At 37.7% G+C, this 24,999-nt stretch overlaps 2 protein-coding genes across 5 annotated transcripts; both read right to left on the bottom strand.

The window, feature by feature from the left end:
• Window positions 1-9,449: 9,449 nt before the first annotated feature.
• On the bottom strand, window positions 9,450-17,486 carry LOC103933756. 2 transcript variants are annotated; one of them, XM_009343446.3, is made up of 18 exons: window positions 17,099-17,486; window positions 16,387-16,608; window positions 16,212-16,307; window positions 15,680-15,732; window positions 15,342-15,438; window positions 14,658-14,731; window positions 14,104-14,221; window positions 13,434-13,544; window positions 13,047-13,123; window positions 12,584-12,650; window positions 11,949-12,014; window positions 11,540-11,647; window positions 11,271-11,401; window positions 10,984-11,050; window positions 10,809-10,873; window positions 10,647-10,737; window positions 10,442-10,512; window positions 9,450-10,333 (listed from the first exon to the last, which is right to left on the bottom strand). In XM_009343446.3, exons 1-18 carry the CDS (start codon window positions 17,246-17,248, stop codon window positions 9,754-9,756), a joined length of 2,244 nt encoding a protein of 747 aa, XP_009341721.2. In that variant the 5' UTR covers window positions 17,249-17,486; the 3' UTR covers window positions 9,450-9,753. The 2 variants fall into 2 exon arrangements, with proteins under 2 accessions (XP_009341721.2, XP_048423487.1); XM_048567530.1 differs by having other exon boundaries at window positions 10,219-10,333; window positions 10,436-10,512.
• Window positions 17,487-19,229: 1,743 nt separating this feature from the next.
• Window positions 19,230-24,806, bottom strand: LOC103933767 (phosphatidate phosphatase PAH1). Of its 3 annotated transcripts, none has more exons than XM_048567581.1 (11): window positions 24,551-24,806; window positions 22,497-24,116; window positions 21,822-22,402; window positions 21,648-21,721; window positions 21,268-21,352; window positions 20,991-21,077; window positions 20,737-20,809; window positions 20,095-20,138; window positions 19,859-19,987; window positions 19,665-19,766; window positions 19,230-19,554 (listed from the first exon to the last, which is right to left on the bottom strand). In XM_048567581.1, the coding sequence occupies exons 2-11, from the start codon at window positions 24,001-24,003 to the stop codon at window positions 19,501-19,503; spliced, it is 2,736 nt and encodes a 911-aa protein (XP_048423538.1). In that variant the 5' UTR covers window positions 24,004-24,116; window positions 24,551-24,806; the 3' UTR covers window positions 19,230-19,500. The 3 variants fall into 3 exon arrangements, with proteins under 3 accessions (XP_048423538.1, XP_048423539.1, XP_048423537.1); XM_048567582.1 differs by having other exon boundaries at window positions 24,631-24,806; XM_048567580.1 differs by having other exon boundaries at window positions 24,546-24,805.
• Between the last annotated feature and the right edge of the window lie 193 nt (window positions 24,807-24,999).

Here is a 24,999-nt window from a genome sequence, read left to right as displayed (position 1 = left end):
ACTCTTCAAAGCCGGATTTTCTTGCGTAAAGAACGGCCAACTCTTTAGACACAATCTCGGCTTTCCAGATAAAGCGTTCAACTTTGTCAAAAGATCTCTGACAAAGTTGAAGATGCGTGGAGGTCTCTCGGCTTTTCAGATAAAGCGTTCAACTTTGTCAAAAGATCTCTGACAAAGTTGAAGACGCGTGGAGGTCATTGCCGCATCCGCACTACCACTTGCTATTGGGAAATCCCTATATATGTCGACCTTCATCGTTTATGGCAAGGCAGACCTGCAAAAAAAAAAAAAAAAAAAAAAAATACCTAGCTCTTCCTCACCTCCGAGAGTACACTCTCAGCAAAGCATCTCAAAATGCTCAGTTTTCTTCCTCTCCGGGAATACCCTTGCAAACAAACGACACCAAGGCAAAAGTATCTCATATCATCAAGGGCGAAAGCAAAGGTATCTCATATCATGTTTTTTCCCTGTCTTTTCCTTTACCCTTGCTCTTACCTGCAGGACAAGGGGAAATAGAGTTATCAGTCGGAACCTGAAATCAAACTTCCGACCTGGAACTGATTGCCTGGAACCTTTGCCTGGTTGCTTACCTTGCATTGCTCTCGAGTACTCATCGTCGCTGAGAAGTAATGTTTTGAAGCACCATTTAAATGCAAAGGTTGCATTCCACTCCTGCATCAGGAACAAATACTACAAGAGAAGATGCCAAACCTGCATAAGGAAATACCACTTCTGCAAAGGGAGCAAGTAAGGCAAGTGAAAATGATACATGGAAGCATGTGGAGACAAGCACAACAAATATATATGCTGATTCATTCGCTGCTTCTTCAAAAGCAAAGGTATCTTATATCATGCTTTCTCCATGTCCTTTCCTTTGTCCTTGTTCTTACTCGCATGGCAAAGTGCAAAGAGCAATCAGCCGGCACTCGGAGTCAGTCTTCCGATCTGGAACCGATTACCTGGAATCTATTCCCTGGTTGCTTACCTAGCGTTGCTCTCGAGTAGTCATCTTCAACGGTTGATACACTTCCAGAGAAGGGACCACATCTGCTCGGAGAAAGACGAGTGACAATGAAAAATCAATCTTTCTATTTCGTACTATTCAGTACGAATTAGAAAGATTGAACAAAGAAACAGAAAAAAAGGAGTAAGCTCAGACCTTCGGGGGAGACCAAAAGAATCCTGCTGCCCAGTTCAAGAGTAGCATAAAGGAAAATCAACGAGTGGAGGAGACCAAAAAAATCCTGCACCCAGTTCAAGAGTAAGCCTGCGGAAAATCAACGATTGGAGGAAACCAGAAAATCTTCCAGTCGAACTCAAGATCAAGCCTCGATGACCCTTGAAGAAATTTCCAGCCCAATTCAAGATCAAGTCTTGACGGCCCTTGGGTTGACATCTACATTAAGAGACTTCAAAACGCATCTTCTACACGTGACAAACACATGTCTACGACGCGCCTTGAAGTGGGGGCATTTGTAGACATCAAAATTTCGGTGAAATGAACGTTGACCAATAATTAAAATTTCAACGCTCACGTGTCACATAAATTTTACATGTAGCGTGTGACTCAACGAAAAATCGAAATAAATTGGAAAAGTCATCAAATATGACACGTGTCAATACCTGGCAGAAATGATTTATTTCATCTGATTATTTAAATCCAAAAATCATGTTTTGGAATTCTATAAATAGGAAGCCAAGGCATTCATTTTGGGGGAGAAGAAAAGAAAAGAAGAAAGAAAGGAGGAAGGAAGGAAGGAAGAGGAATTTACATTACACAAAAACCTTCAAGCCTTGAAACTCTAAAGCTCTCAAGCAAATCCCGAAGGATCAAGAAAGCACTCTTCGTTCTTCGTCAAATCCTCCTTCAAGATCAAGCCCCAATGGCCCTTGAAGAACTTCCACCAACTCAAGATCAAGCCTCGACGGCCCTTGAGGAAAGTGTTCATCGTTCATCATCCGTTCATCCTAAGATCAAGCCCCAACGGCCATTTGGATCAACAACATCAACAAATCCACACATCCAACCGTTCTTCAAGATTAAGCCCAAAAGCCCTTGAAGATCCGCTCATCCATCAACCTTCAAGATCAAGCCCCAACGGTCCTTGAAGAACTTCCACCAACTCAAGATCAAGCCCCGACGGCCCTTGAGGAAAGTGTTCATCATTCATCATCCGTTCATCCTAAGATCAAGCCCCAACGGCCCTTTGGATCAACAACCTCAACAAACTCGTACACCCATTCTTCAAGATCAAGCCCAACGCCCCTTGAAGATCCATTCATCAACTATTCATCCTTAGATCAAGCCCCGACGACCCTTTAGATCAACAACTCATCCACAAACCAACATCCTACGAAGATAGAATCAGAGGATCAAATTACAAAGAGATTGTAACCCCAAAATCTTTAAACACAAAAAATATATATTTTGTACACGTATTCTTGTCTCTTGTTTCAGAAATTTTTCGTGTTTACAAACATACTTAGGATAAGGCTTCTAATATGCTATTCTAAACATCAGGCGGGCTTAAGGTTGAGCATTATGTTTCACCATCCTTCTGAACTCTACCAACTCTTCCTAAGTTGCTGAGTGGCCATATTATTGTGTGGGGTATAAGAAGTCCCCCATTTCGAGCCATAGTCGACGCCCTAGAAAGCTTTCCTCTGTTTGTCAAGCTGCCTCCATCTAGCTTATCCTCATCCCTTATTAATCAATGGTGATGGCTTCTAAGGAGAAGACTTGCCCTAGTTTTGGATAAGCCATTTCCACTTGTTTCTCCAACCGAGTTAAATGCACCGATCTTTATTCCTTCCTGCCCGATTTGCCTTCTAACATCTGCTCAAGCCTATCTCTTGAAACTCCTTTTTAGGGTTTTCTTGATGACTGATTTCAGCTCATTCCTTCATTTTCCATTTGTTCTTCTTTTCTTCAAGTAAGGGGAATTGAGGAATTGCTAGCTCTTTTTCTGGGCTCGCCTCCACGACTCCTTCACTGGTATAGCCATATTTCGGTGTGGAGTATTCTAACTCCAAATTTCTTTGTATCGTTCATGTTAAGTAACACAGCCAGGCTTGTTGCCTATTGCTTGGAAAAAAAATGATTTTCAATTCTTCTTGGGATGCCAACTGTCTGGGCCCAATTCTCCTTCTACTTTTCGCATTCTTGGGCCTTCCACTGCACTAAGCCTAACATTAAATATCCATCCAAACAGGTATTTGGTATGATTTTCAATTTTTCGGAATAGTTGACAGTACATTTAAAAAATTGTTATTTGATCGTAAATATATGCCGGTTTAGTGATCAGTTATTGTGAAATACATTTACGCGCACACTACTAGAAATTTGGCTATAAGCCACCCTTTTCATTGGTGGCTATTGTCAAGTGTTGCCACTCACATTGGTGGCAAACCTCTATGGCCACCAAGCACCCACTAAACTAGAAAGTGTGGCCTATGTAGAGGACTCTATTGTAACAATGGCTACCAATATTGCATTGGTGCCTTTCCTGCAGTGCCACCCTAATTCACATTAGTGGAAAAGTTGCAAAATAATATTTAAAAAAGGATGCCCTATGTGGGCACCCAAATTGGAGTATCATATTTCTTTTTCTATTTTTGGTGAGAAAACAAATTGTTATGTCATTAAAATGTAAGAATACAACTATAAATTTGCATAACTGATATTTTATAGAATTTTGTACAAATGTTGAAACCAAACTTTAAAAAGTCTTCGAACCCTTTGTTTCCAAGAGCTTAATCATCTCAATAACTTGAATCTAATCACCAGCTGCAGCCTACACCCAAAATCAAACCGATAAATTTTGTAAGAATAACATTAACTCAAGTCCAACTGAAAGTGATTAGAGTTGAGGACAACACTGAGATATGATCATATAAATACTAGGGAAAAGTAGATTTTCAAGGGGTTTGCAGCCATAATTTACCATACAAAAATCTCCACAAATTCACTGCAACCCTTCTGCAACTTCAACTAAGAACATATTAAATTGATAAGTTCATGAATATGCAGACCGCCTTCAACCTTGAAACAACAAATGATCTCCCAATCAACGTGGGTATTCAAGAATAAGATAAAGAAAGCATAGATACTATATTTATGACCAATGGGCAGAGGACAAGATACAACAAAGCATTTACATATGAATGAGGGAGAACAGAAATGAGAATGGAATATCGATGAAGAGCACGCGCATACTCACACATATAAATGCATTAACATTTTCTCTTTTTTCAGAAACTCAAAAAACCAGGAAATTCCAATACAAGAGATCACCAACTAATGATCAAGGCAGCTACAAAACATAAAACAAAAAAGTGAGTTCTAATTGAATTCATTTACATAGTGATAGCTATTTACTGTCCTTTCTCACCATAATCTCGACTCTATTCCATTATTCAAGCATTCTACCAGTCCTTTTAGTTCTACCATATGTGAATGTCTTCATATACATGTTAGCATATATATACATATACACACTGAATTCTAAAAGTAATGAGAGAAATATACCTTTGGGGCGTTGATGCCTAGAAGGTTGAGTGAGAGATCTAAGATGTTTGAGAGCAAGAATTTTTGAGCAATTTGTGTGAAAAAGTTGAAGATCTTCGAACAGAGTGAAGTGAGTCGGCCTGAGCTAAAATAAAGAGGATGAACTCTAGAAAGCAAAAAATGTTGTTGTTCAACCAATCTCAAAAGTAAAGAAACCATACTATTAACATATAAATAAGTTTTAACTACCATACTATTACCAAAAAAAACATATAAATAAGTTTTATATATTAATGTTTACATGTAAGGTGTTTGAAAAGGTAAATTAGCAACACATACAGTGATCAAAAGATTAACAGCAATAAACTACTCATTATTTGAAATATACATGAAAGTTGTCATTCACATGATCCAAATGGTAGTTAACACAGAGGACAAAACAGAAGGAAACAAAAATTATAGCAGCATAAGTTGAATAATTGCAGCAAGCAAACAAATATAAGACTTAAAAATTGGAAATGAAAACAGGTAACATTGAGTTTTAATAACCAAAAAGGGACCTTGTTTAAGCAGCTTCACAACAGCATTTATACTTGGACGATGAACTGCAAAAACAGAAAAGAAAACACAAATTAAACTAAAAAAATATAGAATTTAACACTAATCCAAGGATTAAATATCAAATATAAAGTCATTAGGATTGTCACCTTTGCATTGAGGAATATCTACTACATTATGAGTTCCTAATGATAAAGCCTAATCAGGGGGTTTTCCGGTGACCCACGAACAGCTAACTTTGCGTGACACTACCAAACCCATATAATATCAAACCTTACATGTTCACCAAACAGAGTTTGGAGTATCAGTCCAATTTATGGGAAATAGTCAAGTTCAGACGGAATAATTAAAAGGATTCCTAAGACATATCAACTGGGATTTGGATTTAATTAACACCTAAACGGATTTCTAAGACAAATCAGTTAGCAATTAGTTTTAATCTAGTCATTTATGTCCAGACAATCTTCCCAGCACACAGGAAGGACAACCCTACATTGGCTGAGTGCATCAGTTTGCACATGATGACCTTCTAAATTCAAAGAATTCCTTCTGCATATATATGGTTGGTGAGATTAATTTTAATAATCTTTTCATCTAATACTATGTAGCTAATTGGTCGTGCAACCTAATTACTCCTACGTATATAAAAAATTAACACATGAAAATAAATCAAAAACACAAAAAAATTTGAAATTTTCGTACCTCAAGTTTCTAGGAGGGTAGGAGTAAAAAACCACGAAAACGATGTGCGTGCTCAGATCAAATCAGCTAGAACTTGATATAATTGCAGCAATAGGAGTGAAATCCGACTTCTAGTTGCTACACCTCCTAGCTTCCTTCTACTGCAACTCAAATTTGGTAGAACAAAAGTCTCAATCTTTAATAGATCGGAAAAACCCAATAATCACACATATTTAGCAGATCGAACTTAAAAATTAAAGAACGAAAAGAAAAGGTGATGAATTTACTTGAACCCACAAAATTAAAATTAATTATAGCATAATCAGGCTAAAGATTCAAAATTCACAATGTAAAGACCTAAATTAAACATAAAATTCAAAATTCACAACGCAACAACCCGAATAAACACAAAATCAATGTCCTTTCAGAAACATAAGCTTAAGAAGGTGAAAATCTGAAACCCTTCGAAAGTACAGAAATAGAGAGAAAAGAATTGGGGAAAAGTTGGGAAATTTACCAGAGGGGTTTAGGTGGAGGCGTCGAGATAAGCCGATCGGCAAGGCAGATTGAAGCTCGAAGGGCCAAGCTTGGACTCTCCGACAGTGGCGAGATCTAGGGTTTTTCCAGATAGAGAGGAAACTTAGATTCATAAAATAGGGAGTGAAATAAAGACCTTGATTCGAAGAGAAATGGTGAAGCCCTAAATCGAGCTGCTTGGTGCAGGAGAAGAGTGAGGCGAGGAGGGAGACGGGGAGAGTAGGAGTCAAACAAAATAAGGAAAAGCTAATAATGGAGAGAGAGAACCGAAGCACCCAAAGAAATCGAAATCGGAGAGGATAAACGTGGCCTTGGAGGGCAAGGAAGTCAATTTACTGTAGAAAAGATGGCAAAAAAAGTGGCTTAACAAACGAATTGAGGGGCATTTTGGTCTGCACACTGCCCTAGAACAGTACCACTCGAGTTTGGGTTTTAGTATATATAAATTTTTATTCCTGTATTCCATAAAGAAAAGAAACTTGGCGTATAGAACAATTATAGGTACATCGTGATTTGATAAGATAACACTTACAACTGTGCAAGACCTTGCTATTGTGATGCGAGAATTATACGCACACAAATTAAACCCTCTTTTTATCAATTGTAGTAAGTATGTAAGTAAGGATCGTTCTGGACCGGAGATTAGGAGGGATTATTAATCACTTGGATTTGACTCAAAAACGTAAAAACAAGTTAAAACACTATACTAGACTCAAAGAATGCAAAACTAAACTTTAAAACACTAAAACAAATCAAAATACTCAAAACAGCACCAAAACACTCAAAACTGCCTTAAAAACACTTTATGGGCAGTTTTGAGCACTTTGACTACTTTGGACGAAATTGGGTAATAAAATGAATCAAAACACTTAGAAACACAAACTAAGACACTTTCTAACTAAGTTGGACACTAAAGCAAAGGGGGATTGAGTTTTTGACGAATTTGAAAACAAAACTTAAAACTTTGTAAAATGAACAGATTTTAAAACGAATTTGGATTTAATGAATGGAATGGGAAGCTAGCTAAGGGGTTCATCTCCACACATGTTATACTTGCACACAAAACGATTTCTAATTGCTTTTCAATAAACCATGAATTCTCAACGCCCCAGATTAACTGTGAATTGCACTAATTAACCCTCAGATTTTCCTAACGTTATTGAATTGGATGATTGCATACGAAAACCCAAAACATTCCCCATAAGTCCCCTACATGATTGCATAATAGAGATACAAGCAAGAATCATTAAGTTCTATGAAAACCATAAGCATTGACGAAGCACTTGTTACTATGATTGCATGAAACTTATGCCAAGAATTTACTTAACGCGATTGAGATCATCAACCTTTACTACTTGTGAATATAATTCCATAACGATTAGGTGAAATTTCCTTATATCCTAGCATCCAATTTATGCATGATAATTAAGCGTGCACTCTCAACCAACACACACAAATCAATGTAATTCTCATAGATAAGTAAATTGAATTCACAACTTATGAAACGCAATTGGAAGTAATCAAATCATATTGCAAGCATAAACATGTATTTCGAATCCCCCCTAGCCAAGGGGGGGTTTAGTTCCTCATACGTACAAGACAAAGATAAGTAAATTTAACCATTGAAATCAAGGAAAGGAAAACACCTAAAAATTCCAACAACTCAAACTTGAATTGTATGAACGTTTAAGCCATTTTCTCCTCCTCTTTGTTGCGGCATAAGGGTTTGTTGTGAGTTTTGGGGGTTATGGATGGTGTAGAATGATGTGTTTAGGATAGGGATGGATGTAGGGGACTTCAAGGCTTATTTTTGGGCAGAAAATATGAAGAATGGTGAAGTATGGATGTGTTATAGAGAGGGGATGAATTTCTGGCGTGAATGGTGAATGAATGCACGGGTTTGATGGCTGGAATGGATGTGTGATGATAGGGTAGTGTTTTAGAGGGATGGGGAGTGTTGGGAATGGAAGGAGGAAGTGCACGGCTTTTGGGCAGATTGTGTGAAGTGTGTATGAATGAATGGTTGTTTTGTGGCTGCAATGGATGTTTATTTATAGGTGGATGAATGATTAAAGATGGAATATGACAACTAGGTTGGTTGGTGGCTGCCATCATGAAGAGTGCATAGATGTGGCTGAATGGGTTAAAGAGGGAATGATGATGGGAGAGCATGTGGGTGACAGCTAGGTTGGTTGGTGGCTGCAATGGAGGTGTGGAATGATGATGGGAGAGCATGTGAGTGAATTATGAAGAGTGAATGCATGTAAGGTGCTGCTATGGTGGGAAATATTGGGCAGAAAATATCCTAAGGCTTTATTACTTAGTTTAGGAAAGGATGTAACTCCAAATCCTCCTTTAGGTCTTCAATTTCGTCCATTCCTTTTGCTCCAAGCATATGCTATCCATTCCAAGCCCAATTTTGCTCCAAAATGCTCCAAAATGCATCATTTTGCATACTTTGCCCTTAAATCCTGAAAATACATAAAACTAGCTTAAAAGACTACTTTACTAAGGAAAAACACTTTAAATGCACAAGACAAGCTAAACTAAGGTGCATAAATATGCTCCTATCATATTGCACTAGCATGGTAGCAAAGCGTAAATTATTTTAATCAGGTACATACCAATCGGGTGTGAATTTTCTGACTGCAGGTTGTTGAAATACTAGCCACAACAACCTTAGCATCAATCTCCTCCTGCAAGGAAATGAAGTTAAACTTAAAACATATCAATCTGGGAACACATGTAAATGAAAATTAGGGTTGTCTAACTTCATATTTATTTGGGGATGAAACTACTGTAGAATAGGATTATTAAATGAAAAAAAAAACAATTATTTTTTATGGATAAAAAGGAGAAGACTAAAAAAGAAATAAAAAAACATGTCCCAAAGTTGAAAAAACATGTAAAAAGTCTTTGGTGTAATTTTAAGAAATAAAGTTAGTTAACAGACACCAATCATTGGTGGCTCATTTCTTAAGGCCACTGATATAAGTGGCATCCCACTGTAAAGCCACCAAAAAATAGTAAAAGTAGCAACTTTATATCTATGGCCACCAATTGCAAAGGGTGTGCAAAAACTGATGTGCAATGAGCATAATTCTAGTAGTGGCACGTCAAAACTGATTGGAGTCTTTGGAAAGGTAAAAATCAGCTTGAAATAATTTTACTGTTCAGTATCCACACAAGAGAATATAGTTCACTTTTAACTTTTAAGGTATTATCTACATCTTCAAATGATCAGAGAATTCACACAGCATCAAGAGACCTAAGCAACTCCAATGTTTGTCAACTATATATTTACAACCTATGAGAGTGTCGTCTGTAGATACATAGCGTTACATCTCACGTAAGAGACCTACTAATTTGCTTCTTCAACAAGAAATGTCATAAACCTGCAATGGTATAAGATCAATATGCACTGGTAATGCATATTCCACCGTATGAATTTGGCATACATATGTTGCTGGTCAGCTAGTTCTTTTCATTTCCTTTTCGAGTTCATCAAACACCATATCGCTAATCTCATCCGCTGAGATTTCTTTGACAAACTTCCCAAGTTCTGGCTGTAGTTTTGCCAGTTCTTCATTTACTTCATACTTTTCAAGTTCTGGAGTCTCAGTGGTCGTTGGATTGGCCTTCCCAATGTCAGGGTCTAGTTTTGGCAACTCTTCCTTCACGTCTAGTGTATTTGCGCCCTTGATGAAGGAAGAATTGGAGACTTCATCCTGTTTGAGTTGTGGAGGACCAGTGGTCAACAGGTTGGTCTTACCAAGTTCCAGCCCTAGCTTCATATCTTCCTTTGGGTCCAGTGTCTCCCCCTTAGTTGAGGAAGAATTGGAAACTTCATCGTGTTTGAGTTCTGGAGTCCCGGTTGTCAATGGAGAGTTAGCAGTAGGAGACAGACTTGAACTGGCCCTACCACTAGAGGGCGTCTCTGGTCTTCGTGGTGAAGCTTCAATCTCCAATATTGGTCTGTCAATGGATTCAAATTCGTCTTTCAAATTTTTGATGGCATCAAAGAGTTCTTTGACCTTCTGATCATCTCTCCTGAATCAAGAAAACACCGTGTATTCATCCATATAAGAGGAATGAGGTTATAAGCATAAAAGCACCGCACCTAATGGCAGTAGGGAAAATGATAGCACTTACAACTACCTGAAAATGCCTTCGGTTTGAACGTAGAATTGCTTTTTCATGGTATCCACTACACTTAAGGTAATCAGAAACTGGAAAATGACCAAAGAAGCATAGATTGAGGAATATTTCCCTTATTAACGAAAAACACATAATGAATTCCATTAAGCACTAATTCAGACAATAGATAATATTAGCAAAAAAATAGGGGAAGATTTATGCATACCTTGGCTTCCATGTCCACATAATCCTCTTCAAGATTTTTCCTTGGGTTACTTTCTTTTGAACTCCCATCATCTATGCCAGTTATATTTGCTCTGATGTAAATGAATAATCAGAGGCTTGATCTAACGGTGTAAAAACAGCTAAGAGAGAAACAGAAAATTACCCTTTACTTGAGTTCAAGCACTCCACAAGAGTCCTGATGCGAGTGATTGAAGATCCCAAGGTTTCCTAATTGCGATACAAGAGAGACACGCCAATGAGGTGATAAAAAATGTTACAGATAACAGGTGAATATGATGCAGTATTTAAAAACAACTATCAATGAAGAAAAGTATTACCTTGTAAGCAGAGAGAAGTTGGATTACCAAATTCACAAAATAGTCTCCATATCTCTCCAGTTCGCCACTTGAACATGAAAGAACCAAGTATCATAATCACCGAATATGTTAACTCATCATCCACTACAGGATGGACACAACAATGCAGGTACGCTAATTATTAAATATCTCGTCTCACAAAATATTAATTCCATTTCCAGTTTTATGAATACATTAATTTGACGTAGTACGTTGGGAATCTTGGTATCAAATTAATTTGCTGATCAGTGTAACTGAGATCTACATACTTGACCTGCTTCTCCTTTTGATGCGTGTATGAGGATTGCAGAACCCAGGTATCTTCCAAAAAACTAATCCACGTATTGACCACATCAACTTCTGCTTTACATGAATCAACAGATCTTGATAGCTCATCTTCCTGTCATTAAAGAAAACAAATATAAAAAGATACTTCCATAGCGAACCATCAAATGTTCATCCAATTTAGAGCTGAAAAAACCATATGTAACTTATGCATTCTGAATTCAGACTAAGGCATGATAAAAAACCTGTATACCTTTGCTTTTATGTGTACAAGAATCTGATTGCTTGCTTCATCAAATTGCTCTCTTTCTTCCCTTGCATTGTGAAGGCGTGCACGAACGGCATTCAATGTGATAATCACCTATAAAACAATGTTCAGCTGTATATCTAATCCCAGCAAAAGTTTGTGAAAAACAAAACTCAACCAGACTCATTTTATAGACTATAGAATGGGCAGGAGTGACATTTGATATTCAGCTCTACTGATGTTCAACAACAAAAAATGCATACGGACGATTTACTGTCAGGTGATCGTGATATCAATATGGATAGAAGCCAAGAACTAACAATCAATTAAACAGTATTGGAAATGACTGCCATCTCCTAGAGTGCATATTTTCTTGAAAGCATAAAAAGAGTGATATAAGAAACAGAGGAGGAACCTTTTTCAATTCACTTTGGAGTTCTTCTCTTTGCCTCTCAAGTTTTCCGATCTCTGCTGCCAGTTCCTGAAAAATTTACTAAAATTTGTATACCTCAACAATTCAACCGAACACATTTATTTCGATAAACAGTCCACTACAGACCGTAGGCCTAAACCATATCCGACTTATAATTTTAACAGTCCACCAAGCAAAAGATGTCATTTATCTAAAGTTAAACTTCTATAAATTAATGCCTTAGGAGTTAGGACCAAGGAAAATCCATTAATTTAGCGAATATTAAATAATCAATAAAATAATAATATTAATTAACAACTTATTAATTTGTTGAGGTATCCCTTGTTTTTTTTTAAGTATTGTACCTTGTATTTAGTTTCTCGCTTTACCAAGTAACAATTCTCTGTATTTATTTAACCAAGTAAAATTCATAAATCTACTTATCTTTCCCAAATAGATTGCACATTGTTCAACGCACTACATTATTTCCTTTTATGAACATTTAGCCATGGGTATGAAAACTAGGGGGAACTTTGCAGTTTTTATTTAAGCATCAAACTAATTTGGCACATGCCATTGTAGCAATACTCCAACGACAAGGTTAATTGGACGAAAATAAGTCCTTTGAGGCAGCATACCTTCTCCATTTGGCTTACTTCATTAGCTTTAGCAACACGAAAACTGAGTGCTTCTTCTTTCTGAAACCTGCTTGAAGTATCAAAGGAACAAAAAAGCATTTTACCAAAATCAAAGCCAACCCTGATTAAGAAAACGCCATATGCTCAAAATTTAACATTTTCCATGTCAGATAGCAATTAATCAAAGATCATACTGGAGATGCATGCCCCAACATGCACCAAACAAGTACTGATCCCAAAGTGAACTATCCCTTTATAAATAACAAGCAATCCTATTCACCTAAGAAATATTGACGAGTACCGGACACCCCTACTGATGAAAAAACAGTTATCGGGTATGCTCAGTCATGACGAAAAACTATCTTCACAAAGGATGTGATTAAAAAAAAAAACATGGAAACATGCATACATACACTAGCACCTATAAACACAAGAAAATATCTTTTAAGATAGTATTTGAAACCTGTGGTCTGAAATGCGCTTTTCAGCTTGTGAAGTGGAGTTGGCAAGAGATTGTGATAATATTTTCAATTTCTCAACCTGGAAGAAGAATTAGAACACCGCAGTTAAATACTAATAAGAGAAGTCCTGACCCAAGAATATGGGGTCTAATTTCCTACACACGTGCAATTGCCTTCAAGTGGCACAGCTAAGAACGACTGCCTTGTTCTTCAGACTGTTTCTCTAGAATGGTTCAAGATGCAGCTAGTTTCCATGCATAGCAAGAAATGTTTCAGAATTTGTTAACCTTGAATCAGTCTAAAAATTGGGAACTAGTTGTCGGTTCAACTTTGGTGACAGTTCAAAGAAGAGGGGGAGGGACGGGACTGATATAGCACGGAATTTAGACCTTTTCAGAATGCAGCTCGGGGGAGTCCCCATTGCCTAATGATTTCTTCTTTAGTAACAGATCCTCCAACCTGGAACAGAGTTGAATTTTTACAAGCGCATCTTTTAAATTCTGCAAGGAAATCAGAGCTTTCAGTGATTTGCACTTAACTACCACAATTCCTTATAAAAATCATCGCAATGCAACTGCATCTATAAGAATTATCGGTTAGCTGCCTGAACTATGCAGCTACTTTGGCACAGCTGTACTAAATCTAAACCCTAAGTACCCTATTCACATTCTTTTTTACTTCTTCTAAAAATTGGTTGAGCACAATCCATGGACTCATAAGATATAACAAGATAATACATATGTTTATGTTTATGCTTATGCTTTTTGATGTGTAAAGAAATGGGAATACATTGGATGTGAAAATTTTGTTATAGAAGGATAGATAAATCAAAACAAAAATTAGAACAAATATGCACATAAGAAAAGAGATGTCTTCCCAAAGTCAAAATAAAAGTTGGAAACGCGAATAAAATCATCTCCATTAAAGCCTCCATGTATGGGCTGTGTATCTGCATGTGTGCGTGAAACTCCATACAAATGTGAGTGGACTTGCATACATGGATGAACACACCTGCATACATATTTAGCGTATCTGCATAAACAAGAAGATCAAGCTTACCTCTATTGTCGCATTTCTTTCCTTCTCAGATGATTTTTCACAACCTTCACTCAGAGGCTTCTGGTGTGCCATCAATTTATCAAGTTCTTCCCTGATACTGCAGGCTTCAGCATCTATTCTGAGAACACAGAACAGATCACAAAAACATGTGGAGAAAAAGGTGAGGTGAATCAACATTCATTAAAGGAGATCAATAGAGGGTCAGCAAACAAAAGAATACTATTATTACCTTCCCATACATAATCAACCACCAAAGACAACCAAAATGAAATGATATAGAAAGAAAATTACAAGGAATCGTGCTTGACAGGTCACAGAGAGAGAGAGAGAGAGAGAGAGAGAGAGAGAGGCAGCGGCAGCATCATATATAGAGAAACAAGTTTAACATATCAACTCATTCGGTGGAACTATTCTTAATCAAAGAAAGAGCCAGCAAAATCACAATACACCTCCAATAGAACAGTCATTTTCATTCCATATATCTCTTAGCGCTCATGTCAATGCCCAGACATGCAACATTGAAAAAGGAAAGAAAAATGTTCATCAATGACCACCTTGCAAGATCTGCATTTGTTTTCAGCCCTGCAATTGCACCTTGAGCAAATTGGAGCAATTCTTCTCGCTTTATCTGAAAAGAGAAGTAAAAAATAAATTGGAGAAGAGAAGGGATGGGATGAATGCACTAAAATCGAAATTTTTTAGTTTGCAACATGATTGTGTAATGTTAAAAATGCAGCTCTTTTTTACTAAAGCTATGGAATAATCTGGAAAGTAAAAAAACATGGTCAATCATGTAGCGAGAAAACCATGCTATGCCATACGGAAGATGGCAGTTCGAGAACATGAGAAAAAAGGGAACAATTTGTTGGGGACTTGAGCATTCAAATGATAATAATATATCAATTTAACAATAAGAACCTTAAATCATTAAACCTTGGATGGATTGAGACATGAAAATCTCAAGCACAACATTAATTTTTCTTAGATCATAAATCAAAGGACCGGAAACTTGTTCCAAATTGTAGCAAACTTAATGGTTCCATCGGCTAAATGAGCTACCTAGTACCATTTGGAGTACAGGCTCAGGTCTTGAGATTTATATGGCCCTTTGCAAAAGCTGAATATATGGACCCCTTTTAGGTGCCTGATATCAATAGTATTTAGAGGCATACAGTCTAAATCAACCCCGTGTAAATGTGCATGCTGTCATGCTGAAGATATGCATACCCCGTCCTTACCAGTACTTCATCTTGATAGTATGAAAGTGCAATTGCCAAATTCTGTACGCTGCTCATTACTACAATATGTACTTCCTTCCCTCCTGTGAGACAGAGCCTGTATATAACCATAAAAGAAAATTCACGTAATAATTACTATTCAAATAACATTATCTGCAGAAGTGATCTTTAAATAAATTAACAATCTTTCTTAAATTTTTTTTTTGGTCAACCAAATATAAGTTTCTTATCCTTGTCATCGACCACAAATGAAACTTCAAGGACCTAAGTTATCCCAAACAAGTACTAATAATAATAATCGGCCATTATGAGAAGATTTGAAGAGTGAGAAAAATCACCCATATATCTCCAAAAGTAGTGAAACTTCTTCCTCATTTGGTTCTTCAAGAATCTGAGTCATACAAAAGAGTTAACCTGCGGTTAAACTCCCTGGATCAGCAAATACAAAGCCAAGCCACTGTATGCAGAAAGTCAAGGGAAAGCTAAAAGGATGGAAAATCTAGATATCATACTTCTACTACTTTTCAAGCGGGTTAGAAGGAGAAGGAAGAAATCCTAACCATTAAAAGCAGTTATTATAATTGTGTATATAATTCAAACAGTGTTTATCTCTGATTATAATGCAATTATTATGCACATGTTGATGACGCCCGATTATTATATAATCCGGTGCTCTATTCACTATTCATATATTTACTAGGGATCAGCCTTGTAGTTGGTAAAAGAAAATAAACACTGCCTTCTAATTCTATGTCAACCAAGTATGTATAGTGAAATCTCACTCATCGTACATACACCAAACACTAATCGTTTACAAGGAGATTGTTATCAAGCCTATTGAAAGCAAACAAGTATACGTTCTCAATTTACCATGGACAATGTTATGCCTTCAAGAGCTTGGCTATGAAGAAAGACATCACGAAAAGTTTTCAGTTCATCTCCAGCATCAGAGTCTACGTAATAAACCTGTCGTAAACATTAACCCAAGATTACAAAAAAGCAACTAAAAAAACACCATAGAAAACAAAGTGCAGGGTTAACTCACCAGGGTAGGTTTTCTTGGGGAATCTGTGGACTCATCAGAATTAAGGTGGTCTTCGGGACCCTTTTCATTACTCGCATTGTAAAGGGTGGACAATCTTTCAATTTCTTTAAGTGCAACCAACCACCTCCGCAGCAGCTGAACCCTTTCTACACCTCTACAAGAAACAGAAACCTCTTCCAATCTTTTCGCAGTGTGCTTAAAACTCTGTAAATTTCTCGGACGCTGATTCACATAAATCGTGTGAACCAAAACTCAAATTATAAGATAAATCATCAAACAAATAAATAAAGCAAATACGAAGAGGAAATCATTTCTCCCCAAATAAATTGGGTGCGTTTGGGTACGTATTTCGAAAAAGCACTTCTTCTCGTAAGCATTTTTACTAAAAGTACTTTCATTAGAAGCTTGTTAAACAGACTTTCACACTCTCCTTTTGTCCCTTATTCGTTCAATTTTACTAGAAACAAGAGGACGAGTGCAAAGGAGAAAAGGGGAGTGCAAAAATCAATTTCCCAACCAAAATTCAATTGCTTTCTGAAAAGCAATTAGAAGTGTAGCAACCATAAATGCTTTTGGCCATTCTAATAAGCCTCCAAACACGCCCTACATTTAAACAGAAAAAATGCGCAAAATGACATAATAAAGAAAGGGACTTGATTCAAAATTTGAATTTTTTTTTCAAACGGAAAACAAGTGAGTAAAGAAATCGTACAATGCGGTCAGGGAGGAGGAGTCTGGCACCGGCGACGGCATTGCCAGCGTGGAGGACGACAGTGTCCGCGTAGTTTCGTACGGTGCGGGTGAGGGTGTTGGTGGCCCCTGCTTCCACTGCCAGGTTCACCGCATTTCTAATCCACGACATGTCATCCGACGGTCGCTCTCTTCTTTTTTTTTTTCTTGCTTTTTCTCTCACAATTTTCCCGCTCGCCAAACAAGTAGTAAACAGATCAATTTATGAAATAGAGGAATAAATTAGTAATTAAATGGTGAGATTATGCTTAATTTTGTTGAATTTGGGTTGATGAAGATTGGAAGAGAGGAAGGAGGAGAAGAAGTCAAGCGATTCCTTTCGGGTGCAGAAATGAAACCAACGGTTTTTTCTGGTTTTAATTGGGAGCTCATTGCGCGGCATTGCCTTTTGTTTCGCTTCCTTATTCCTGTTCGGACTCTGAAATTACCAAACTACCCCCCCCCTTACCAATTGCACACGAGTTCTAGCATGGGACTGGAGGATTTCACGGAAGAAAACGCGTAACCTTTTACCCCCTTCGGCCACCTCCAAGCCGGGGACTATGAGCTAAATTTCCTTTCAAAATTTCCCCTCAAACTCAATCCAACTCAAGAAAAAACTTTGGGCTAAATACTAAATGGGAAACTGAGGCCAGATTCCACCTAAAATTTAGCCCAAAAGTCGGTGTGGGCTCCATCGAAGGGATTGCTTTTCAACTGTTTGGGCGCCAAATGCAGCCTACAATGACGCCTAATGCGGCGAGGGTTCCAACCAGCAAAACTCAATTTTCTCCTACAATTCTTCCAATTTATCATTCTACAATTTCTTTCCATTTCCAAATTGTTCAACATGGCAAGAGAGATTAGATATCGTAGTTGGACCTGTGAGGAAGATGTTGCATTATGCTTGGCATGGGTTTCTGTTAGCGAAGATAGTGCAGTTGGCACAAATCAAAATAAAAAGGTTTTGTGGGATAAAATCATTGCAAAGTTTCAAGAAAACTGCAACAGCGGCGGGATGGGATGGTCGTGGTGTTTATGATCGGTGGAAGACTATCAACAAAGCATGCACTTTATGGAAGGGAAGCTTGGAGAGAGTCGTGGGTGGCATGGCTAGTGAAGGAGCACCACAAAAATTGTGAGTTTTTTTCTTGATATTTTATTTGTCATGTACATAATATTATTTTGCAACTAATTATTTTTATGTATTTTTTGCATACGGTGACAAAAGCAATGGAAATTTACAAGACAAGAGTAACATAAAAAAATCAAGTTTTTAAGTTGCAACATGCTTGGGACGTCCTCAATGATTGTCCAAGGTGGGGAACTGATGCGGACCAACAAAGGGGAAGATTATTGATAAAAGTTGAAAGTTTGGTGAAAGTTGAAGGCTTGCTTTGTGGAAAATTTAGTGATTTTTCAATATTTATCGGAATTTAAATATTTTTAGATTAAAATGTTCATAAAATTAATTTACGATAGTCTACATATTTATTTATTTTTTAAAATTTAATTTAAGAAAAAAATTAGCCTAAATTCATTTTTAAATAATCTTGGGCTAAAATTTTAGGCCATAATAGTTAGAGCAAAAAAACTGTTTGTAGGCTAAAAGCTAAATTTTCCGAGCTAAAAAATTTGGCTTTGAGCTCAAGGGTTGAAGATGGTCTTACGATGTCGTTCCGGGCTTAAAAATTAATTCTTGCTCTTTTTATCACTTTCTGTTTAGTTATTTAGGACTGGATTCAGTCATTTTAAAATCAGTTTCAAATGAACACTTATTTTGTCATTAAGAATTTAACTTATGTTACTTGGTTGAACTTCATCATAAGAAATATACGAATCAAACTTCATATGCAAAGTTTTAGCTTCATGATCAATACTCACGAATTTTAGTTTAGCAACTAATATTCAAGAATATTTAAATTAAATAACCGAAACTCCAACTGTGCCAAAGTCCAAGATCAATGCTCCAATATGGGAGTTCTGTAATGATTTTTCCTTTCTAACACGAAGTTTCCAATTTACAGAAAAAGGAATTTCAACTTCGGTGCAAGGAACGAACAAACATACATTTGCAAAGTAAGTAATTCACTAATATTAAAGGAGAAGGGCAATGGGAGGGGCAAGAACATTTATTCTCTAAGAAAGCTTTCTTTCCTATAAAAATTAGGAAATTTTAGTACAATGTCAATGGCTTGGATATTACACTAATAATACAACTGACCAAGAAAAGTAACCGCCACTTCTATTGTGTGCATAGAATGGGGATGATCAGCAAGAATGTGGAGTGTTGTTATCTCTATTTCTTCTATAGCTCGTACGTCGAAGCCACCAACACCGACGTGTTTGGCCAAAGGGAAATGCTTTCTCGGCAAGTAACGTCCATCAGTCAATTTCCGGTAGTGGCACTTTCCAATAGTTCCACGAGTTGAAGTCTTCCTGCACATATGTCGAAAATCACGTAGTTCATCATCAGCGATACATAAAATCCAGAGTTAAAAGGCTTGGGATTATGTTTGGAGGAGAGCATGCAACGGAGTATGAGTTACCTGCTCAACCAATGAAGTGGGAGGAAACATGTCGTTGACAAGAGTGTGTAAAGATGTGTACGTCTTCACATCAACGGGATGATGGCTGATGGCTACCTCACCCTGCCAGTTAATGACAACGGTTTAGCCACAGATGAAATATGCAATCCTCTTTAGTTTGTAAAAGCATCACCAGAAGATGATACGAAATATACCTTGGGATTGATTATGAATATTTTGCCCTTTGGAATCCCAATTTTCCTGTAGCTGAGCTCATCCGTGTCTCTATTTCCAAATCCTGCGTAGAATGGATTGTAATCGGTGGGGAAGAGTTTTTTAATGTCCTGCAATATATGATTTAGCATGCATCGAAACCGTTTGAAGAAGGGGATACAATGCCAACCCAAAGTGTTCGAATTTGAACTCGAGCTTAACTTTTTTTGCTATTTACCTCTAAACAGGCAATTTTGAATTCATGTGGTGCTCTTCTTACAACTGCCATTAGCAAATATGAAAAAACAAACTGATCAGCACTAACTAAATAAATAATTTCGAAAATTAAAGCAGGCAGAATTCAAAATTGTGAGCAAATAAAGGAGCTATTTAGTATCTGGAAGTGGTGGTATGTTGTATAACGGATATAAACTATATCCTATTTGTCAAAGGCCGATGAAAGTAACAAATGACGATCAAGTCAGTACTGTCAAAGCCAAGTGAAACACATAAAGGAAACGTTCTCATATCCAAATCTACAGTAGAACGTGATAGTCTCATCGTGTATCAATAGTGAACTGGAGAGCAAGAATGGTTGCTCGGTTTACAAAGGCTCCACATATAACCACAACACAGCCAATATGTGTTGATTTGATCCAAATCAACCTACCACCTTCTAAAATATCCAATTTGTGATAAACACTACAAAAAATCTCTATATTTGCGTTTCTCCATTGTTTAGTTTCTTTTTGGTTTAATTTTCGTAGAGATGTACTTCATGAGAAAAGCGGCCAGAACTAGTGTTACAGAGTGCGCAGCAAAAACATCATAATACAGTTATTTAATGCAAGCTGAACATAAATTACAGAGAAGACCTCACCTTCACGAAACAATGAAGGAAATAATCCATCGGGTGAGATAACAACAGGTCCATTGGGTAAAGCTTTTCCATCCTGCAAGTACAGAAGAGTAACCAAATTGGTTATGCAAATCATTCTATAAACAAAGCCTCGACAATCTCAACCCTATCAAGTCTAATATCTGCCTTTGATCACATGAAGGAGGTAAAGAACAAAATTTTGGTGTTCGATTAGAAGGAAAGGGAGACCAAAAACAGGCTATTTATTAGCTTACCTGTTTTAGGTTGAGTAAAAAGCTTCTTGTTAGATATGCCTGTACGATTGCACGTGCGCTCAAAAACAGTAGCTGATATCCATTTTCCTGTAGTGAAAGCAGGAATCAGTATTAGATACCCATCCACACAAAAAAAAAAAAAAAAAAAGGCAAATCAGTCCCTGACGATGTAAAAATGGAAAATAATTGCAATGTTCCAACAATGACCTTAATGAACCTTGATTGAAAAATCAAGCTGATAACCTTAATTGATAAGTTATGCAGTCAAGAGATGTACCTTAATCGCAGAGAAAAGTCTAGACACACCAGTATGCGTCCAATCCTTTCCAACTAATGGCATGAACTGACCTAACACATCCGACCTGGAAAAATGCATCAAGGTGAAAAGTTTTATCATTAAACTAAGCAATAATATTATCATGATGCTAAAGTGTCTTCCATTTTTTTTTTTTTTTTTTTTTTTTTGTATATTTGAAATGCTTTATTTTTCATAGCTTTGCAGATTTCATGAGCTTGCCTATGATAGCCCAAAGAACTAATTTGCATGACTGTCCGTCACTAAACTACGTCTCTTATGGTTTTGCCCTTTGGCAATAGAAAGTTGCAGAAGCAATCGTATTTAGCAATCCAAATCATATTACATGACACCAGCCTTACTTGGTAATAGTTCCGTCCACGTCAGAAATTACAATTCTGGCATTCCATTTCCACAAGTAAATATGTGCATCGACCTGGTAAAGATAAACATGGGTTAGCAGCTAAATGGTATAATATACAACTCTATCAGGCTGTATCTCAAAATATAGTTGAAACACCAGATGATTGGCAAACCTGTTGTGTCCCCCAAACCCTTGTAGAGAAACTGAAAGTTATCATATTTTGACCTTCTTTGAGATTTAAAGATGCTATCTGCTCGGTGGTGGGAACATTTGTCCTTACGAATTGCTTCTGAGGTAACTCAGGACTTGTTTCAACTTGGGAGTTCTGCAGACTAGATTCAGAATCAACAAATTCCTCGTCATTTGATGAATTACTGTCAGTGTGCTCAAGTGTTTTGACCCTCCTAAATGGAATGGGCCAGAGCCTCCATCTGCGTCCAGTAGGAGTGGAGGGCGTTCCTGGATCCTCATGCCTTGGCTTTTCTGAGCCATCTTGTTCGACAGGAATTGCATCCTCAGGCTCAACAGATAAATCTAGACTAAATACTGCAGTTCCAAGAACAGCAGAAGCCGCTTTTTCCCACAAAAAGTATCTTTCCCTGTATCTGACAATCAAATTTTCATTTTTCAAAATTGATTTTGCGGAAGTTATAAAATCCTCTGCAGATACACGATGGGCAGCAAAGGTTTCAGCAGCAGCTTTCACACCCATACCCGGACGAAGTTCATTCCCACAGAGAGAAATCTCAAACCCTGGAAATTGTAAGAAGAACAATCATTAATTGATTATAAAATCACGGAAAAATAGAGAGTTAAATAACAATTGGAGCCGGTAAGAGGTGCTTACTTATGCTTGAATGGACTTGTGTTTCTTCACTTGACGATTCTGTTGGGGGTTTTATTAGCTCATTTTGTGTTTCTTCGCTTGAAGATTCTGGTGGGGGTTCTATTAGCTCACTTTTACTGCATTCATCTCCACTTTCAGGTCTCTCAATCCCATCAACCGCTGCTGATGTACCACACTGTTCATCCTTCCAGTTCGGATCATTACTGACAGAATGTAAAGAAATGCTATCAATTTCTGAAGAAGGCACAATCTTCTCAACTGATTCATTTCCAACTTCTAAATGTGGAGGTATATTGTTGTCGGGTGAAACAGAATTAAAAGTTGAAGATGCCTCAACATTATTTCTCAAGTCAACAGTAGCATCTTCAGTTCTATCAACCAGCGGAAGTGTCTCATGAGATATTTCTGGTGAACTCTGAACCCCCAAAGAGGACCCCATATTTTCAACATCTTTCGCTTCATGTTTGGCCATTTGTTCTAGCTCCAAACAGCTCTTGGAAACCTCTGCCTTGTTAGTAGATGTGCCTTCTGAATAGCTATGCGTCTGAAGATCTCTTTCCTGTGTTGAAGTCTGCGTTTCTTGAGCTTGACAAGAATGTTCCCCTTCTCTTTCATCAGCTTCTAACTGATATACAATAGCACTATCATCCTTCCGAACTCCACTAATATTACCAGAAGCAACACTACTTGTAGATGCATTCAGCTTACTGATATAATCAGCCCAAGCAGTTTCACCTGAACTAAATTCCTCATTGCCTTCACAGAAGTCCGCCTCTTCACCTGGGCCAAGATTGAATCGAGGTGTGTCTAACTCCACGCTTTCTGTGGTTTGTTCTGATGCTGAGATGGGAGCTGTCAATACATGACCATCCACACTCACCAATATAACTTCCGAGTTTAAATTCTGGGATTCCACAATATGCTCACTGTCCAAATTATCATATCGACTCGACCCAAACTCCGATAACTCAACAGAACCCTCTAGAGGAGATTGCTCATCTTGGAATTCATAGTACCTCCGATCAGCATCAGATTCTGCCCTCTCTATCCGGTTTACACCAAACGAATTGCGTTCCTCTCTCATTTCAACCACCACCGAATCAGAGACACTGTGCTCAAGTCTACGAATGTCATGACTCTGGCCATCACCATCCAAAGCATTATCCCCTTGTGTAGCTTCTAAATTGACAGAATCCTTGACAACCCCATTTGTCTCACTTACTTCACCTGACTCAACCTCCTTTATAAAGTAAGCCTCACCCGAGTTATCAAGATACATGTGGAAACTGGCATCAATGCCATTTACATTTATGCGGACCATCTTCTCCGCACCTTTGAGAACGCCCTGAAATTTACCAAACCGGACATACCAAGGCGTGCTCCTAAAGGTCCCATCCTGCTGCTGAACCACAATAACATCAACAGCCCCACCGAACGGATGAAAAGGGGTGGCAACTGAGTAAACACCTTGGGAAATTAGGCTCCCAACTTTGCCAACCACATTCATCGGGTCAAACACTCAAATTAAACCCCACTTATCATCTAACCTCAAAGCTCTAAATTCTTTCATACATTCATCGAAAACTCCGGTCCCGTGATCTTCTGATCTTTTTCCGGTATCTGCATAACATGCAACGGAATAAAAATCAAGCAAAAGAGTTTCCGAATTGAAGAATCCACATAGATAGAAGCAACCAATGTCATCTAAAAGTGATTGAAAACCCTAACACCCTGTTTGGTTGCCAAGAAAATAAGTGGGAAAATCTATTCTACAATTCCCATCATTAAATTCGAAAGTTTTCGATGCAATCCGTACAATTTGAGCTCCAAGATGCTAAAAGGTCTCAAATTTGATTCCCTGCGATTTCTAATTTTCTCGGCAACCAAACAAACCAAGAACGAGAATTCTCCAATGCATACGAAAATTAAACAATTCAATCAATGACCCAAATTGAGAAACTTAAAAACCCCACTTTGAAAAATCATAAATTGTATAAAATCGGAAAAAAAAAAAAAAAAAAAAAACAAGAACATTGTGATGAAATTGACCTTACGGGTTCGGATTGCAAAATTTTTGAAAAGATAGAGCAATCAGACAGCACAAAAGACTCGAACAAATTCCTCTATACGTCACCGTTTTCCTTCAATTTTGAATTTTTCCTTCTGGGTTTCTGTCCGCGATGGCGAATTGGGAAATCCAACCTCCGTCGTTTGAACACTTAGGCTTCCAAGTCTGGATTTCCGTCGCGAAGATTCGTCTGGATAAACAGGAAAAAACCAGAGACAGAAATTTTCATGGAGAAGCATTAAATAGGTAATCCTGGGAGTAAAATACCGAAGGGGTCCTGTGGGGTCGGGGAAATTGCATGGGGAGCTGCCGGCAGTGACGTGTAAATTAGGGATTAGGATAAGGGTATTTCGGGAATTCGGTTTGTTTACTTCGCTAGTCAGATGTCGCGTCGCCAGGTTATAACGGGTAGAGAGAGAAAGTGGGTCGGACCAC

This window comes from the organism of the source record quoted next, unplaced genomic scaffold (assembly GCF_019419815.1).
Source record: "Pyrus x bretschneideri cultivar Hongxiangsu unplaced genomic scaffold, Pyrus_bretschneideri_v1 Contig45, whole genome shotgun sequence".
NCBI lineage: Eukaryota > Viridiplantae > Streptophyta > Magnoliopsida > Rosales > Rosaceae > Pyrus > Pyrus x bretschneideri.
The sequence above is the reverse complement of the archived record's forward strand: the minus strand, read 5'-3'. Positions and strand labels throughout refer to the sequence as shown.

Excerpts from the sequence above, each read along its gene's own strand:
- LOC103933767 (XM_048567581.1), bottom strand. The coding sequence starts at position 24,003 with ATGAATGTGGTTGGCAAAGTTGGGAGCCTAATTTCCCAAGGTGTTTAC. Across the intron at positions 21,353-21,647 it reads GTGGACGGAACTATTACCAA|GTCGGATGTGTTAGGTCAGT; the intron begins GTAAGGCTGGTG and ends GCATTTTTCCAG. Across the intron at positions 20,139-20,736 it reads TCCTTCATTGTTTCGTGAAG|TTGTAAGAAGAGCACCACAT; the intron begins GTGAGGTCTTCT and ends TGCTAATGGCAG.
- LOC103933756 (XM_009343446.3), bottom strand. The coding sequence starts at position 17,248 with ATGTCGTGGATTAGAAATGCGGTGAACCTGGCAGTGGAAGCAGGGGCC. Across the intron at positions 13,124-13,433 it reads CCGAGCTGCATTCTGAAAAG|GTTGAGAAATTGAAAATATT; the intron begins GTCTAAATTCCG and ends TTCTTCTTCCAG. Across the intron at positions 12,651-13,046 it reads AAGCGCATTTCAGACCACAG|GTTTCAGAAAGAAGAAGCAC; the intron begins GTTTCAAATACT and ends TACTTCAAGCAG.